The sequence below is a fragment of the Biomphalaria glabrata genome, chromosome 2 (assembly GCF_947242115.1).
Source record: "Biomphalaria glabrata chromosome 2, xgBioGlab47.1, whole genome shotgun sequence".
NCBI lineage: Eukaryota > Metazoa > Mollusca > Gastropoda > Planorbidae > Biomphalaria > Biomphalaria glabrata.
Window position 1 is genome coordinate 8,752,406 of NC_074712.1, and position 19,930 is coordinate 8,772,335.

General features: G+C 37.1%; 1 protein-coding gene across 2 annotated transcripts; it reads left to right on the forward strand.

The window, feature by feature from the left end:
- The first annotated feature begins 8,014 nt into the window (after positions 1–8,014).
- On the forward strand, positions 8,015–17,831 carry LOC106079650 (TNF receptor-associated factor 6-like). Of its 2 annotated transcripts, none has more exons than XM_013240853.2 (10): positions 8,015–8,353; positions 9,252–9,309; positions 9,555–9,659; positions 9,742–9,900; positions 11,002–11,163; positions 11,592–11,728; positions 12,547–12,730; positions 14,224–14,367; positions 16,252–16,360; positions 17,170–17,831. In XM_013240853.2, the coding sequence occupies exons 1-10, from the start codon at positions 8,190–8,192 to the stop codon at positions 17,427–17,429; spliced, it is 1,482 nt and encodes a 493-aa protein (XP_013096307.2). In that variant the 5' UTR covers positions 8,015–8,189; the 3' UTR covers positions 17,430–17,831. The 2 variants fall into 2 exon arrangements, with proteins under 2 accessions (XP_013096307.2, XP_013096308.2); XM_013240854.2 differs by having other exon boundaries at positions 9,255–9,309.
- Positions 17,832–19,930: the final 2,099 nt, after the last annotated feature.

Consider the following 19,930-nt stretch of genomic DNA (forward strand, 5'->3'; position numbering starts at 1 on the left):
CTCTGCATGATAAGCCTAAAGAGTTGATTGCTCCTGTTTTCATCTTTTATCTCGTCTGTAATAAGAAAACCACTCGAAATTTTTTTTTAGAAGAGAAAACCACTACACATGTCTTTGAGAAGAGAAAACCACTACACATGTCTTTGAGAAGAGAAAACCACTACACATGTCTTTGAGAAGAGAAAATCACTACACATGTCTTTGAGAAGAGAAAACCACCACACATGTCTTTGCGAAGAGAAAACCACTACACGTTTCTTTGAGAAGAGAAAACCACTACACGTGTCATTAAAAATATTTAATTGTAATATTGTCCATTTCCCTAAACTGTAATTGTGGCCACCTTTTTGAGTTCTTCGATGTTCGAATGAACACAAGGGTATGTGGGGGGTAGGGTAGTTTTACTTTTATTTATTTGCGGTATTTTCTTAAGGCAATACTTGTGTTTGTTTTGTTGTGTTTTTTTTTTTTTTTTTGCTTAATTCTGTGTTGCTGCTAGGTAGAGTTGTTGAATCGGATGGTCCTTGCCCTTGTTAGGACTATCTCTTAAGTCTCTATATTTCATTCACCATTTTGTCTCATTGAAAAGATTTGTCCCTAGCGCTGCCTTTCTAGTTATTATTTGTATACATCATTCATTTCAGGGATAACGTTTTTCTGATTTGTACACAGCTAATATCAACTCACTCCGTCTGTCTGTCTGTCTGTCTTGTACACATTTTGTACACAGCTAATATCAACTCACTCCATCTGTCTGTCTGGTACACATTTTGTACACGTTTTTTTTTCTCCCAGTTCCCATTCTCAGATCAAATTGAAATTTTGCACAATTATATTTTGTTCATGCCAATCCATGAATCAATAGCTAAAATTAACCAATGAGTTAATCAATTAGTGGTAATGCATTAATTGTGTGTTATAAATATGGAGAGAGAGAGAGAGAGAGAGAAAGAGTTAAACCTTATATATATATATATATATATATATATATATATATATATATATATATATATATATATTGTAGTAATTTGGCGGTAGTTCCTTTAGATATGCTTTGTTTTTAAAAAGGTATTTTTTTTAAATTTTACTTGTTTAACTAGAAGGATAATTTTTGTATTCTCATTTGTTTCCCTTGATTGTGGCTTTGTCTTGCTATTTTTTTCCCTTCAAACCTTATCTCTCTAACAACTCAGCAAGACATTGTACAAGGCAAACAAACAGCACCTTTCCCCAGGTGTAGTCCTCCCCCCTCCTGCCCCGCCCTCACTGTTCTTGGTCTTCCGCCGTTGACATAGGAATAAATCTCTTTTATCACGAGTGCACGTGTAGAATGTTGACGTCATAGCTGATCTCTGCGCGCACGCACACACACACACACACACAAGCACGCGCGCACACACACACACACATGTAACCCTGAAAGAGGGTAAAACAAAAAGGGTAAAGAAATCAGTAAAGCTAAAAAAAAAAAAAAAAAGTTGTTAAATAGCCCAAAACTTCAACGTAAGGAACAGCAATTCAGGACGCGGTGGGACGACGGGCGTAGCGCATACTCGTCAACCAGTTAGACATATACCTACTCGTCGCAAACTATTTTATTCCTCAAGTATATAAATATGAGGCTGCAAGACGTGTTGGGAAGGGGATCTGAAGAAATGAAATGCAATATATGAAATATATATTTGTTGTTGTATATTGTCTACGACTGTTGGTGGTAGAACAAGAGGAGCCAAAAGGATCAAATGGACGAGAGAAATGAATATAGACATTATCAAATCGTTCTTCCGTGTTAACATTTGTGATGATAAACCTCTACCAGGTTATAGGCAAAAACTCTCCCTGGAATTTAACAAATTATACCCTAATCTAAACCTTACAGAGCAGAATGTTGTAGACAGAAGATCCGTAATAATTAAAAAATGTTATTTGACCCCTGCAGAAATTGACGTGATAAGAAGGGAAGTAGGTCATGAGCTTCATATACAAGAGCTCATCTCAGATATAAACGACACGCCCACACAGCCGACCAACGAAGACATTAGTAGAACACCCAACCAACAAGAGAATGACCCAACATCGGCAATAAGCAATGAGCTACACTCAAAATTTTCTAATCTTATAGACCGTTATAAAAACACCAATCTTAACTCTAGGCCTCGTATCCCCAAGCTAAACGTCAAGAAAGAGACAAACACATATATTAATGAAATAAATAAAGTCTTAGCCAACCATTTTGAAACACCAAGAAACTTGTTTGAGACACACCTCGCTATATACTGCGCCGCTGTGGCTGTCACGGAGCTCTCTGGGCAAAAGACCTTCGAGCTAGGCCCAATTAATCAAAGACCAAAACAACATGTGCCAGCATGGAAAAGGCGCCTTGAAGACAATATAAATCAACTGAGGAGCCAAATGGATACAATTGGACAATATCTGGGAAACAACCATTCCGCGAAAATACTTAACAAAATGAAGACAATACTAAGAACAACTGGAATCAAATTGACGGACTGTGATAGCCACGCACGACTCTTATGTTTGAAAGATACTCTGAGACAGAAAGCTAAACTAAAGGGAGCTAGGTTAAAGCGCTACAACGAAACCACCAAAAGAAAGGAGCATAACGCTTTATTTCAGCACATGAGAAAACAGTTCTTCCGTAAACTAGCTGATAATGGTGCTGACAAAATTCAAACCATTGATAGCACTAAACACGGCTCCTTTACCGACTACTGGGCGGCGCTTTGGTCGGACCCGCTACATTACAATGTGCAGGCTGACTGGATCGAGGAAATCCAAACTAAAAACAACCTAATACCAGAAATGCCTGATGAGGATTTCACAGCTGAGGAAGTCTCCGCAGCTATTTCAAAAACCCACAACTGGACTGCTCCTGGACCGGACAATATACACAACTTTTGGCTGAAAAAACTTACAGCCGTACATGCACCACTAACATCAAGTTTTAACGAGCTAATATCAGAACCGTCTTCAATGCTGTTAGAACTCACTGAAGGGAGAACATCTCTCCTCCCCAAAAAAGGGGATCCGAACCAACCATCAAACTATCGCCCTATCACTTGTCTGTCAGTGGTGTATAAACTATTAACTTCACTTTTAAAAAGTAAAATGTATAAATTTTGTTCTGCCCATAAGCTACTAGCAGATGAACAACAAGGTTGCATTGAAGAGTCGATGGGCTGTAAAGTACAGCTAACTATAGATGGTATTATATTGCATCAAGCTAATAGAAGAAAGAGAAATTTACACATGTGTTACATCGACTACAAAAAAGCTTTCGATTCAGTTCCGCATGATTGGCTATTAAAAACCCTGGACATCCATAGAATCAACCCAAGAATAAAACAACTATTGAAAGTCTGTATGGATAATTGGAAGATAAACCTGCACCTAAATCGTGATAAACTAGGTTCTGTGCACATAAGAAGAGGTATATACCAGGGTGACTCACTATCTCCACTCTGGTTCTGCCTAGCGATTAATCCTCTATCTACATTACTCCAAGACTCTACAAACGGTTTTAGGGTTGACACTAAATGTACAAAATGTGTGTCCCACTTATTATACATGGATGATCTAAAGCTATATGCAGAAACCGAGCAAAAATTACACACCTTAATCAAAACGGTAAAATGCTTTAGTGACGATATCTGTATGTCTTTTGGCCTGGATAAGTGTGGCATCATAAGCATTAAAAAGGGCAAGGCAACGAACACCAACATTGAATTTGAAGGCATCGAGGAATTGAACTCCGCCTCTATTTATAAATATCTTGGAATAAACCAGAATGCCAAGATAAACCATAAGAAATTAAAAGAGGACTTTCTTGGCAAATATAGGCAAAGAGTTAATAAAATCCTCAACACCAAACTGTCTGGCAGTAATCTCATCACTGCAATTAACAGCTGGGCCGTCCCTGTGCTCCTTTACACGTTCGGTGTGATCAAATGGACTGACACCGACCTACATGACATTGACAGACTCACTAGAAAATTACTAACCAAGTTTCGATGTCTACACCCCAAGTCCTCCACCATAAGGTTATACCTGCCCAGGAAGGATGGGGGTCGTGGATTGCAGAACATCTTCAAATTATGTAAGATGCAAGTTTTAAAAATACGATCAAAACTGCTCGCCTCCAGCAATCAATTACTTTCCTTCCTACGCAAATACGACTCCGATGCAACCCCTCTGAACCTACACAATGCTGATGTCAATATCGGTTTGGACGATGTAGGGCATGAGATTCGCCAATGGGAAGAAAAAACACTCCACGGAAAATTTCCGGCTTCATTACATGGGGACAACATCGACAAGGCTGCTTCCTTAACATGGCTCAAAGCAGGTCATCTCTACCCTGAAACAGAAGGCTTTGTTACAGCAATACAGGACAGAGTAATCAGGACAAAAAATTACGAGAAGCATATCCTGAAACTCAATGTTGTCGACAAATGCCGAAAATGTGGAAATGTGGGCGAGTCGATTGAACACATTATGGCAGGATGTCCAGCCCTATCAGAATCAGCCTACCTAGGTCGCCATAACCAAGTTGCAAAGTTAATACACCAACACCTGGCTTTGACGTACAAATTGATCGGTAAGGACACTCCCCCTTATTATAAATACTCTCCGCAAGAGGTTCTCGAGTCTACTGAACATCTGCTGTACTGGGATAGGCCTATTCTGACCGACAAAACGGTAGATTTCAATCGCCCGGATCTGCTGTTTATCGATAAAAAAGAAAAAACCGCTACCATTATCGATATCGCCGTACCACTGTCTCATAATTTAAGAAAAACTGAGATAGAAAAACAAAGAAAATATGGGAACCTAGGCTTGGAGATTAAGCGTCTATGGAAATTGTCCAAAATAACAATATACCCCATTGTTATATCAACCGAGGGGATAATAACAACTGACCTCACAGACACCTTCAAGGCCCTTAACATTCCTAGGAACATCTTCGTTGCCTGTCAGAGGGCGGTACTGCTGCAGACCTGCCACATCACCAGAAAATTCCTCAGTGGAAACTGTTAAAGGGACTACGATGAATTTTGTTTCTCTTTAGCGAAACTCGACCCTGGCAGCGCCAGAGAATGACTATTCGTTCATTTCTAACATAATAATAATAATCTTTATTATCCGTAAGGAAATTTGTCTTACAATTTGTGCATTACACCAAACAAAAAAAATTATAACTATAACAAACCAAAGTGTACATTCACACCAGACTCACTCATAATTTACATGTAAAAAAGTTTATACCAGATTGTTCTTATTTAATGATTTGATTGCCAGGGGAACAAAAGAGTGTTTGTGTCTGTTTGTCTTTGCTATCGGTGTCTTGTATCTCTTTTGTGATGGTAAAATCACAAAATCCTGACACAAAGGGTGATTCTTTATTTCGAGGATCTTGTTAGCTTTTTTATTGATGTTTGTCTCAAACAACTGCCCAAATGGGGTTTGTTTTTTGCCAATGATTTTGCCAGCAGCATTTAGGATTCTATTAAGTTTATTTTTATTTTTAATGCTCAGATTGCCATACCAGGCAGTGATATTGAAACTTAAAATATTGCAGATGTGAGCGTGATAAAACATAGCCAAGGCCTTTTCGCTAACATTAAACGAGGACAGTTTTCTTAGTAGTCGTAATCTTTGCTGCCCTTTTTTGCTGAGATAATCAGTATTTGCAGTAAAATTTAGTTTATTGTCTAGGATAGTACCAAGGTATTTAAAGGTTTGCACAATTTCAATAGTCTCTCCAGCTACAGAAACAATATCATTTTCCTTCTTGTCCCTACGAAAATCGATTATCATTTCTTTGGGTTTTTTTTACATTTAATAATAAAAAATTATCTTTACAGTATTCTTCAATGTGTAAATAAAATCTATGCCTAGATGAAGATAACTTTCTCAACTTTTTTTCGTTTTTATTTAACAACTCAGTAGATTAGGAGGACGGGGATCTAACAACAACAACAAAAACAACAACTTATAATTCAGAGAGCTTACAAAATGATAACATGGTTATTGAAATCAATATCGTATCAGGGCGTCTGTCAGAGGTTCGAGAGAATGGAGCGCACGTCTACAAATGTTTACATTTTATAACTGAGTAGTATTGTTTTTAGAATGAGAACTTTGTATCTCACAAGTAGTATCACTGAAGTGTTAAATTGTATGATGAAGGAATTGTAAATATCTGGCAATAATGGTGTACCGTACATTTAAACTCTAATGTTGCAATGAAAAAAAAAAGTATTAATTCTGTGTCTATATTTGAAGCTTATATCAACTCTTGTCTATCTGACTGCCACTAAACGATGGAAAGAAATTGTACTTAACAGATGTGGTGGTATAAAGTGAATTAGTCCCCTTTAGGAGATTTGAGCCCTCGAGTTTGAATCCAAGTTGTACAACTTTTTTTTAATGCATTTAAAAAGCGATCACGGTAACATTCACTCAGATACCCTCATCTTTTCCCCCACCTTCTTTACCAAATGGTCTAGTCTGTCTAGACAAGTGATATGATCATAGCGCATGGAGAAAGTTAAAAGCATGAAGTTGCGCTAAAACAAACAACAACTATTGGTAATAATTCAGCTTATACCACCACTTCAGTCAAGTACTATTTATTTCCTTTGGAAAGGGGACTAATTCAGCTTATATCACCACTTCAGTCATGTACTATTTCTTTCCCTAATTTAGATACCAAACAAAGTAATTTATTACCAATATTTAATTAGCTAAGTGGTTAATTTTTTATATTTATTCTTGTGTTGTCAGGTAAAAGAAATAATTGCGCAAAAATCTTCTTGATCCGAGATTGGGTGTCGGAGAAATAACGTGTACAAACTTTGGCCAGACAGACAGACAGAGTGAGTTGTTATAAGCTTTGAAAACAAAAATTCTAATGGCACAGATTTATTCATGTTAGTCTAGATCTATTACAAATTTTGTTACAAGACTGATCCAAGCTAGCTGATACAATTATACTTCATTTAGGCTTTTTTAAAAAAGTATAATGTTTTTCTTGTTTCATAGCGCTTATTTCATTCTTATATCATGCTCAGTGCGCTATGGCCCAATCTCTTTTGTTGAGGTGGTAGAAGGTTTCCATGCTACCTTTGGGTGCTCAGCAAGCACAGCTCAGTTTCCAGCTTGATCCCCAGAGGATAGGAAGCCAAGCGGTTTATGTCACAGCCGTACATCTCATGCTTCTTAAAATCTTCACATGATGCATAAGACCCAGTCTAGACAGCTGGCCTTTGAGAAACACTGCTGTAAGATTGGCCCTTTTTTGATCTTATAGAATACAGAAGTGACTTCAAAAAAGAAGATTATTACATCCTACGCGTCATACATTTAGTGTTTTTTTTTAATCTTATCTTTATCAATAATACTTCAAAAGACTCTGCGAACTTTTAAAAAGAACAGGTTTGCTACAATACATTATATAGATTTTTCTGTGATCTTTTATAGGAACGGCTATATACATTTTTTATATTATAATTATTATTATATTCTAAAAAGTTTATGTTAATTTGTTCAGAGAAATGTCAAGCCTAAACTTTTAAAGATTAAAAAAAAAAACACATTGACATGGGAGACAACCATACAAAATGATGATAACTGTTGTAATTCAACAAAATTATCGTTCTTTTACTCTTTGATAAAAATTTAAATTATTCTTGGGGTTCGTTGTCTTGTCTAGATTATAAAAAATAAGCACAGTTAACCGTAAAATATGAATATTCTTTATAAATGTCCCGTTCCTTCTTTAAGATTTAAATATTTAAAAAAACACTCTTTAGGCTATCATAAATGGATTAATGTGCTCCTATAAATATCCTTTACTGTTTGAATAAATATTTTATCATAGTTGTCGTCCCTTACTTCATGGGGTCCATTCTGTGTTTATGAGCGTAACTCACGTGAAACACGAAGACAAATTTGATCCTATCGTTACCTCTAGTGTAAACCACATGACAACACACCGTGCTCAAAATTAAGGATCAACACTTTAAAATCCCACATTTATTTCATTGCTTCTCGTGTCATTCGACCAAGCTGCTAATCTCAAGTGTTAGAAATTATTCGTCTTGTAAACCGATAACTTTTTTGTGTTCACTAAAACAGAGCCAAAGTTTTCAAATAGATCGTATCGAATGGAAATGGCCACGAATTCTCAAGACCACGGCTATGATGTCCAGCCCCTGTGTGAGATAGAACCCCGCCACATTTGTCCCATCTGCCTAATGATCATGAAGAACGCAGTGCAGACGATGTGTGGTCACAGATTCTGTGAGGCCTGCATCAATAAGGTCGTTACGTAAGTAACGTTTTACTTTTTGACTTTTCTTTTTTTTTTTTTTAGAAACAACGCTCTGGCCAAAACTTTTAGCAGTATGGCAGGGGATGTCAACGGCTAGGGTTGGAAGCGCTCATCACACGACCAAATGGGCTACTAGAATTTTTCTAGTTTTCAGTGGGCATGTTGTAGGTTCTAGGTGGCTCTGGTATACATCACTGAACAAACCTAATGTTCCTTTTGGAAATGAGTGAAATTCATTAAGTTTTGAACTTGTTTCCATTGCAAACCGTGTTTAACGCTCTGTGCAAAAGTATCCATGCATGTAAATGTCATCTTATGTGGACTTTGAAGACTAAGTTTATCCAAAATGATGCATAGTCCTTGGTGGGTGTTTGCGAAACTCAAAACATCGCTGAGGAAGTCGCTATTTATCTGGTAAAGGAGTCACTGCTCCACTTTACTAGTACAGATGCACGGACTGAAACAATCATTTGATTCGAATCCACCCAGGTCTGAGTACCTAGTGTTAGGCAATGGCACTATCTTGTTCCTTGTCTCTTAGAGATTTTGCTTTTAGATTTGAATGTCGGAATCTAGTTTTGAAATATGTTCATATTTATTTGTAATATTTCTAAACATTTCTAAAATATATATAAAATGGAATGAAATGTTTAAAATCTTATGAAATGCTTAGTTTGTATAGTTTAATGGTTACCCAAGAAGACTAAATAGTTGCCGATATACCCAATAACAAAGCGAACAAAGAACTACTTTAGGTCTCTGTAGGGGCTGCATTTGTAAAAATCTATTAATCAATTACAATACTTTCATATTTTGTGCAGATAGTTACTGTATAGTGCATAATTAACATCTCTCACGGCTTAAGTTGTATGTAGATCTATATTAATTTTGTCAGCAGGGGAAGTACACTCCTGACGTGCCCTGTAGACAAGACAGTTTCAAGAGTAGACCAGGTATGAGGGATCAATCTACTTGGGGTACAGACTAACGCATTTAGTTCAAAAGTTTAAACTGTGAATAGACCTTGATTTTAATGATATGACTGTATAGAATCTGGCCCTTGTTGTTTAGAGAGGGATCCTTAAGGGACTGCAGGCACGACATGGCCTAAATTGTGCCGATGTGCCTCAAATCAAAAATCAATCAAAAGCTTAATCAAATCGTTAACTTGAAGTACGAATCTATTTTCCATTTTCAGATATTTCAGGATGTTGCAACGAGAAGAGAAATTTTGTGTCTTCCTATTCAATGCCCCAATAAATCTGGTGGTTGCTCCTGGGAGGGAGACCTCATCGACTTAACCGTAAGTTTCTTTGTCCACTGAGTGTGACTGTTAACAATAGCGACATTCAATTTATTATAATCTTGTTTGCATCCATATTTAGGGACACAAGTCCAGCTGTGGGTTGGAACCAGTTACATGCGCTCATGGCTGTGGGGCAAGTCTAGTAAGGACTGAGGCTGATGAGCATTTGTCCGTGTGTCCATTCCGTCAGATGAACTGTTTGTTTTGTAACGAGTGTGTCCAGCAAAGCGCTATGATAGTAAGTACATTGTACATACCTCGGCAACATGGGGCTTCATAAAAGGGAGATAATCAATTATTTTAATGGTTATATTTTGTTAAGTGATTGGTAACAGTAAGCTTGTATTTTGAGTCGATTTGCTGAAAGAATTTAAAAGAATTGTATTTATTACAGGGCGGCCTTACGAATTGCCGGGCTCAATTTAATGCTTTTAATTTTTTTTTTAATATTTAGTATTAATTTGATCATTATATACATTTTTAATATACAACATACATGAGGTAACTCAGTGTGTTAATTAAAGCTACGATACACTGTTAACCCTTAGAAGTCCTACATCTTGGCCTGTGACAAAGATACATAACTGACAGCGACATGCTAAATTTAAAATTGTAGGGCCCAAGCCAGGCGCGGGGCCCAATTTTGGCAAGGCCGGCCCTGATTTATTGTAAAGTAGCTAATTATAAAATATTAAGAGTTAGATTCCAACAAAGATAATCGTTAAAAAGGAAGATATAATTACGAAGGGTAAAACAAAATGCTGATATAATAGTATTGCCAATTAATCATACATTTTACTTGTTAAAATTTGATACGCCGTTTAACAAATTGGACAAGCTCTATCCATAGAATTCGGTCTCCAATGTCGGTAGCCTCTTCCATGAAGGTGCGGCGCCAGCTTATTAGAGGACGTAACTCTTCATTATTGTTACACTTGGTTCGCAATTCATTCTGTCGGACATGTCCCGCAAACCTCGTCCGACGCTCGGTCACATCCTTAGGTGGTCAAGTGCCTGTTCAGCTGCTCGACATTAGATTTCTTTGACCATATCAGACTCCTAAAATCCGCATTAGCCGCTTTTACCTAGCTAAAATTAGCTTTCTCTTCTATTTTTGAAGACGACTTCCTTATGTCTGATGCATAAGTCTCCATTGGGATGACGATTGTGAGAAATAGGCGGATTATTTTTGTCCAAATTTTAGTCATAAATTTAAATAGAGAAATGTTACATATTCCTATGATGTGCGAATAGGGTTGGTAAATGTAACAGTACTTAGACCCATGTGTAAATATTTTGGTTCAATTTTTGTAAAAAATTAATTCCCGTTTGTTCCCAGAGTCATACGGAGCAGTGCCCTATGGCCCCAGTTACGTGTTCATTGTGCGGGGAAGACGACCTGGTTAGAAAAGCGCTGCCTGAGCATCAAGACATTGAGACTGGGAACTGTCCAAACGTCGTCGTTCCTTGTCCTTATAAATACACTGGATGCGAGTTCCAAGTAAGTACATGGATATTGATTAATGATTAATAATCAGCTTAACTGTTTTAATGTATAATCTGAAGTATAGAGATGTATGCATGCCATAAAAATCAAATGTCCAAGATAGTGCTGATTTGTCAATGGTCATGTGACATTTAGAGGCGTGATGGTTGAGTGGTAAAGCGCTTGGCTTCCGCGGGGTCTCAGAATTGAATCCTGCTGAAGACTGGAATTTTTACTTTCAGGATCTTTAGGGGCCCCTGAGTCCATCCAGCTCTAACGGGTACCTAACATTAGTTGGGGGAAAATAAAGGTGTTTGGTCGTTGTGTTGGTCACATGACACCCTCGTTAATCATGTGCCACAGAAACAGATGACCTGAACTTTATGCGACATTAAATTATTAAACTATACTATAAATTTGTGTACATTTTTCCAAACCCTCAGGCTGAACGCATCAAAATTCAGGAGCACATAAATGAGAGTGGAACTTTGAGCATTCACATGGAACTTGTAGCCAAAAAACTTGCTGAACAGTGCAGCGTGGTGCAGGACATGCAGGAGAAGTTAAACGGTGCGATCAGGTAAAGTCATTTGCCATCTCAAAGCATTGGAAAGGTTGGGCCCATCAAAAGAATAGAAATTACAAATTAAATGTACCTATTGGCTAGGGAGTTTGGACAGTCATGCTACCCTGCATTTTCTGTGAACCTGAGTGATTTAAACCACTTGGCTACATATCAAGGGATCGCGAGTTGGAATCCCGACCCTAGAGTAGTTTGCTGAGTGCATAAAATCAGCACAATTCCAGAGATTCCCCCACTGGTCCACAAAAGATTGGACCATAACTCGCTGCGCATGCTATAGCCTCCAGATTCGTTATACAAAATTTAAAACAGTCACCTCTTTATTAACGTTTTATAAATCTTTGTTACTTCGGTAACTCAGTCTGCACTTTAAAGCCTCCTTTTCTCCACGTGGACTTGGCTAGACTTTTTTCCAATGTTTTTAACTCTCGTGAGCTTTGAGTTTTAAAATTCAGTTATACAACAGTTTTCAATTCCTGTGTGCTCAGTTATCACATTATGGAAACATAAAATGGATTCATTTAGGTGACGCAAGCATTACTCTCCACTGACCTTGCGTATGAAATTGATCTGTTAAATTGCCTGTAAAATGTTGGGTGCTTGTGTTTCTTAGTGTAGTATAGTTGTCTGGTAACCCCCTAATATTTTTTTTGAACTGTTAGGTACGTTATTTAAAGTTTATTCGTCAACAAAATACTAAACAGCATACAATTTAAAGTTTATAGTTTTCATTAAATGAATAATAGATTCTATATACTAAGCTTAATTTGCATGTTATGCATATCTACACAATTCCGTTACATTTTATATTCCAGACAAACAAGTGAAGCCGTCTCTCTCGTTGTGGCTACACAGAAGAGCCAAACACAGATGACCAAAGACTTGCGTGATCGTAACGTTACTGGCAGACTGCACTGGAAGGTCAAGGTTGGTCATCAGAGGGCTACACGAACCAGCTACTGCAGTCCAACTTTTTATACCGGATGTCCAGGATACAAGGTACACCTCTGGGTATTAATGGACCTCGTTCACCAATCGTAAACAATTTAGCCACGTGATTCTCTAGCTATATACAAATTACGATCTATAATTTTAATACACAATGGCTATCACGTGACAGTTTTTCCGTTGTTTTATCATTATTATGACGTGACTAAATGTTGGTTTACGATAGGTGAATAAGGTCTATTGATAAGTGATAGTCTAGAAATGCACATCATAATCGAGATTTTAACACTAAGGAATGTAATGACTATGGGGAATGACTGCATCAATACCATATTAAATATTTGAATTCAAAAAATGTATTTGATCAAGATTTGTTTGGAAGAGGGAAGACTATGCATTTATTAGAAACATACTTAGGCCAAATCATTAGAATTTTACAAATGCCAGAATTCAAAATATAAGGGGCTACACTAAAATATAAATTCGAATCAGACAATAGTTTGACATTGTGTGCAACGAAGTGACATTAAACCGTTAAGTTTTTCTCTTGAAAATTGAGTTAATGATTAACATTTTATTTTGACTTGAAAACGTCACTTGACTCTCGCCTCACCGTGGAACATATCCTCGTTGATTGCCCCAGATACCAGGATGTCAGGGCGAAACATTTTAGAGCCACTAATCTAAAAACACTATTTAATAATGTCGACCCTGGGAAGGTACTGGGCTTTATTCGGGAAGTGGGGCTATCTACGAAGATCTGATTTCTGAATTTGTGAACATGCACTATTTACATTAGATTTTTACCAAATATTTAAATTTTTACTACCTTTACTATTTTAACTGTGAATAGACCTTAATTTTAATTATATTACTGTATAGAATCTGGCCCTTGTTGTTTAGAGAGAGAGTAGTCCTTAAGGGACATGGCCTAAATTGTGCCGATGTGCCTCAAATCAACAAATCAACAAAAATCTGAAAACGTCACGAAATCTTGAATACCTTTTTTTTCTCAATTTTTTCTCTCGATTTATCTGCATGTCACAATATAGGCCTGCGTACTTTTAGATGATCTTTAAATGCTATGTTTGTACTAAACGATGGCTCGAAGATTGCATACATGCCTACATGGATAATCTCTTAATAGCAAGCTTTTAGGTGTATCTGGTCGACAAATTATGTCAGCGAAGATTTTTTTTAGGAACTGTACTGTTATAAGGTCTTTCGTTTTGTAGCGCAAAATGTTTCAGCATGGAGTCATGGTATAATTTATTTAGTCTTTATTTCAAAATCTCTTCCATTTGTTTACGATTCTTAACATTTGTTTTCATTTTCTTTTCACTTTAATTGAATCTGTTTGCTCTAAGAACGTAAAATTGATTTAAAAAGCATGTCAAAGAGCAGACTACTGTGACTTTTAGTGTGAAAATCCCAATTGTTACCTCTCTTTATGCGTTCTTTTATTACATGTTCTTGCTTGTGTTATTAGAATGAGGCTCAACCAATCTTCTGATCATCTCCACAAATTTTTTTTTATATACTAGGTTCAGTTGACATTGAACATGGATGGTCAGAAAGATGGTCACGTGAAGTACACCAGCATTAGTATGTCACTGCTGCCAGGGGAGTACGATGATGACATGATCTTTCCCTTCAATGCCACGTGCTTCGTCACACTCTATGACCAGGTTAGGGTAACGTTTGACGTCATAGATTCTTAGCTTTCTTACATGGAGGGAAAAACTATAAATATCTAGCTTTTTGGTGTATCCGGCGTACAAAATGGTGAGCTATATGTGTGCACTTTTTAGCACTGCAGAATCCAATTTTCTGAGCTCTTTTGTTTGCAGCACAAAATCATTTCATTACGGAGGAAGCGTTAGACCTGTGATTCCCAAAGTGGTCTATATAGACCCCCAAGGGTCTACGAAGACTTACTAGGGGTCTACGAGAGAAAAGTTTGGAAACCACTGCATTAGACTTTATGTATTTAACAACCAATGGGATGGGCAACTAACTAGTGGTAATAGATGTGATAGGATCAACTGCCACACGCTGAGATAGTGTTAAAACTTTTAGCTCAATTCTTACTTTCTTAGTTGGCCAAAGTGAAGACCAGTGTTGTTCTTGGGCTTTGTACTGCGATAGAGGTGGTTGGCAAACGTATGCACATCGCAATAGGCTCTGCCTAGTACCTTTGAAATACCGCTCTCATCTTTGATATTGTCTTGAAGAAATGCCTTTAATGCTGACATATATGCCATGCCGAAACTATTTTAACTAGGCTCCTAAACTCTTTAAATTGCTAGCTAGTAAAGTTTTCCCATTCAGACCTTGTGATCTATGGGTCAGTAATGTACAGGTCATCTGGTTCTATGGCCCACGGTTAACGAGGGTGTAGTGTGGCCATCACAACGACCAACCGCCTTTACTTTTCCCCAACTGGTACCTACCCATTAGAGCTGGGTTGACTCAAAGATCCCGAAAGTAAATCTGTCTTTACTAGGATTCGAACCCTGGACCCCCGGGTTCGGAAGCCAGGCGCTTTACAACTCAGCCACAGCGCCTCCAAAATGCTTGCTAGACGCCCTCTTAAGTACTTTTTAATAAATTTCTATCCAAGCCTCTTAAAATATGTGACGTTTTCCTAACATAAAATATGACGTTTTCCTAACATTAAAAATTCGTCTATCTTTACACAAAGCGAAGCAAAAAAAAAAGCCAAAAACTCCACCATTCACTGTGAGTAACACAAATGTTTTTACTACCTAATAATTGAAAATGTTTTTGTATTATGAAGTTACATGAGTTGTGAAGTCTTTTGCTACATGTTTAATACAATTTTCTAGCTTTAATACTCCATGCCTACTTGGCTCACCTTAGGCAAGTCCCAAAAAGCCCGCGGAGTCCGGGGGCACATGAGGCGCCCTGGCTGCGCTCCCCCCTGATGGAGGCTGTCCAGACCTGAGCAATCTATTATAGCACAATATGTCACTATCCTGTTGGCTCATATTTCGCACGGCTTAGGCTAAACCTTGACTCAGTGCCCCCGCTGGGGGAGAGAAGAGGAAACTGTCTTGTATTCTTTTTGACTGCCCCAGACTTGATCTCCGTCTCGACCGGTCTGGAAACCACAAATTCTCAACCTGTATGGTGACACATGCGCTAAGCAAAACAGCAGGGTTCAGTATAGGGCTTTTGTAAGAGGATTTAAACCTCACTCAAATGTCTAGCTAACCCGTTTGCAAACAGAGCAAACCCCTTAATATCCCAGACCCTTGTCTATAAGCAGGTTACCGAATGTAATATCCTCCAAAAAAGCATTGAATAAATCAGTTAAACTGCAACTTGTGTCCTTGTGCTGTTTGTTGGCTCTCATTGTGACTTGTCAAAGATTTCATCAATACAATTTTATACATTTTGTAGGGAAATATAAATGTTTGAAGTTCCTGTCCGTCTCTTCAGTTGACTGATATCTGTACATTGAAATTCTTTTAAGTTGTGTGTAACTCTATATTCATTTCTTTATTAGCTATGTCTTAATTTAAATTTTACATTTATTTACTACTTAGGCCAACTCCCCCACCAGACAAGCTAACGTGACCCATGATATTATTATGAGAGAAGTCCCTAGAAACTACTCAAGACATGGGCGCCAGGTAGAGAGGGTCTTTAAAAGAGGTAAATGCTTTACAATAGCAGAAGAGATAAAAGAAGAGTTACTGCCATTTAGTTACTCGTAGCTGTTATAATGTAAATAATTCCCTTGTGTTATAGGCTAAGATTAAAAAACATCTTTGATGGATCTAAAAAAAAAAACGGCTCTAAATGATTCTCCTATAAATTTAACAGTTGATGTATATAGCAGAGAAAAGAATTACTAGCATGACGATTGTAATTTTCAAAGTAAAAAAAAAAATAATTAAATTTAGCTAGAGAACTAGGTCTAGATCTAAATACATCGGTTCTGAAAGGACTCACGTTCTTGACAAGACTATCGCGTTTGGAATTTCTGAATACAAGGCATTTTACATTCAATAGTTTAATAATGTTCTGGAACATTTTGCTCATCTTCTTCTAAGTCTACATCTAAAGGCCTATCATTGGAATATTGTAAATTGTAGATCTATCAGTCTCTTAAGCAATATTTAAATCCTAAATTCATTGATTATTAAGTGAAAAGCAATCGCTCTATAAGTTGTAGGGCCTATAAAGGAGGTATGGTCTTTTTATTTAAATGTTTTCCTTGTTTATTTACTAAACTTGAAAGTGTTTGTGCCGTATCAAATGCAGATTTTCATTAGTGGTCAAATCCATACATGGCAAACCCTGATCAGATGTATTTTGAAAGCGCCACTAAAAAACTAGGAATAATTCAATGAAATATTGGCAATAAAAAAAATGTCTTTATCTCGCTAAGTTCTTAACCAAATTATTGCTATTTAGCGCATTATTTTGAAACTTAAAATTTTGATTTTTTTTTTCTGCAGAGAACAATAAATTTGTAAAGCGCCAAGATCTGCTGGGTCCAGATTCTAGATATCTGAAACAAGGACTCCTCCACATGGAAGTTTGTGTCATTCACTCATTCTACCCCCCGCTTGACTTGGTACCCGCATCAGCAGCGTGTTTCAATAGTTTTGTGGGGCACGGCTCGTTTGTGCTACACTCCCCTCAAAGCCCACAGATGCCAGCTTCGCCTATGACACCACCTATTGTGGGTGTGACAAGACTCGCTATCTCAAACTGAAACCGTCTTGAACATTAACTTAACATTTTACTTGGTCATTTTATGCATATTTTTAAAACCATTATTTTGTTGCTATAAGTAGACATTTTTTAAAACCAGTGAACACTTTTACACCCTCGCGCTTCGATTGCAATGTTTGTTTTCAATGTTTGTTTTCAATGTTTGTATTGCTTCGTATGTATCATTTTGCTGTTGTACATGTGGATATGTTCTTTCATTTATGTATAAATCTATTTTTAGTTTCGATGAAATAATTTGAAAGTTTTTAATCATTATCGCACTTTTACATTAAATTTTATTTTACATGTATATATTTAAGTTACCATTATACTATTTTACCATTGATTTTTAGTTTGTTTGCAACTAGATTATTTTACTCTCAGTAATAAACATTTCCAAATATTTTTGGTCACTTATTTTATTTGGTATTTGCACTCTAAAACTATTAGCACTCTGAAACACTATTTGCACTCTGAAACAGTTAGGGTTAAGACACTATGGTTTAAGATATCAAGGTAAACCTCTACTTAGATAGTACTATAGTAAATATTGCCAGGGGCTTGTTACAGCTTAGTTGTTAAAGCTTAGTTCAAAATATTCTAATTGGGTAACGTGCATTGTAATAAAGAAGTAGCCTTCACAAGAATGACCTCCTCGTTAAGATTAGGCTAGGTTATTAACGAAACAGCTGCTGGGACTTGCTATTATATTACATAATTCCATTTAATAAAAAACGTACTTTGAGTATATACTATCTGGCATCCTGACATTTTCAATTCAGTTGAAGTAAGCATTTTCAACAAATGACATTAATTTAAAAAGTAATTGGCCTTTAACTTAAATCACATAGTTGATCTATTATTGAGTAATAATGAATGCAGGTAATGAGCACTTTGTATTAACACAAAATAAAAATTAGAATGTATTTTTTTTAGGGAAGGGGTGGGGATAATGTTAGCTCATCGCACCAACCCTTGCAAGGGCTGTATTTTTTACTTTCATTTATTAGTACCTGGTTTACATCCACTTCAGAACTAGTCTTTGCAACCAACGGTATATATCCCTAAAGTGCACAAGAGATGGAACTACAAAAAAGCTAACTGGAATCTATTCTCAAATCTCGTACACCACCTACAGGATGGCTGCCTGGTCGTGCGGTTTGCGCGCTGGACTGTCGTTGTTTATCGATGGTCCCGGGTTCAAACCCGCTCCCACCTCCCGACGTCCTGCAGGAGGTTTGGACTAGGAAGTAAACTATCAACTCTGAAGGAACATCCAAAACATGTAAAAACATTTTTACAAACCTCAATAAAATGTCATAGTAAACAAGTCCTACTCAGCTTTCGTCAAAGCAGTCCTCTTAGCAGCTAAAGAGCTATTCCTAGAGGAGCAAGAACAGATTATATTCCCAACTGGTCAGCCACAGAGCAGAAAGGCGAGAACTTGAACTAGCAGCTACCACAATAGTAAACTACTCAAATACACCAACTACTCAAGTACACCAAACAGCCAAATTGTCTTACTGACCAATGCCAAAAGTCCTTCAAAGCCTGAAAAACTCGAATACTTCCTATATAAAGCAACTCAGGTCAGCTCTTGTAAACCTTAACAACAACAGCAAGGAAACTGTTCTTCAATGGATTCCAGCACACATTGAAATAGAAGGCAATGAAAAAGCAGAAATACTGGCCAAAGATGGGAGAATGAACAAACAAATGAAAATTCCAGAAGAAATTAAGAAAATGACTAAACGAGAAATGGATCAGCTCACGTCCCAATTACAAGAAAACTTTAATGCCAATTATAAGTTATCCCGAAATGACCAATGCATAATTTTTCACCTCAGAACCGGACACGTTAGAATGAGACAACATATGTTCCGAAAGCTAAAAGTTGGGACTAGCATCACCAGAAAAATCACGATCATGTCATTCAAAGTTGCATAGTTTATCAAGAGGCCCGAACAAGACTCTGGTCCCGAAACCCTCCTGTAGGAGAAAAACTATTAGAATAATTGCCTGATCTGGAAACCACTTCGCGGTTCATCTCAGATATAGGATTACTGATCTGAACCTTCCAGCATAATTTTTACTAAGCTATTTTTTTTTTAAGTTGCTTGATTGTAAATTTGAACTCGGGGCCTCGAGACTCCAGAAGACCGACGCGTTAGCCACTGAGCTTTATAAGCACTAAAAAAAAAAAAAAGAAGGTTTTACTAACCTAAAATAAGTTTAAAATGATCAGCGGAAGGACCTAATTCACTACAAAGGACTTATCTCCCCATACCCTAACCAAGTGCATCTCTTCATAAAACAAAGTAATTAATAACAACTAGATTATGTGTTTTAACTTGAATGTGAAATGAGAGAAATAACATGTACAAGATTCCACCCAGACAGAGAGAAAAATTGAGCTGATATAAACTTTGTAAATGATTCCGAAATTCTTGTCAGTGGACAAACTTTTTTAGGAATGGGCCAGAGACTTTTTCTTTATTTTAT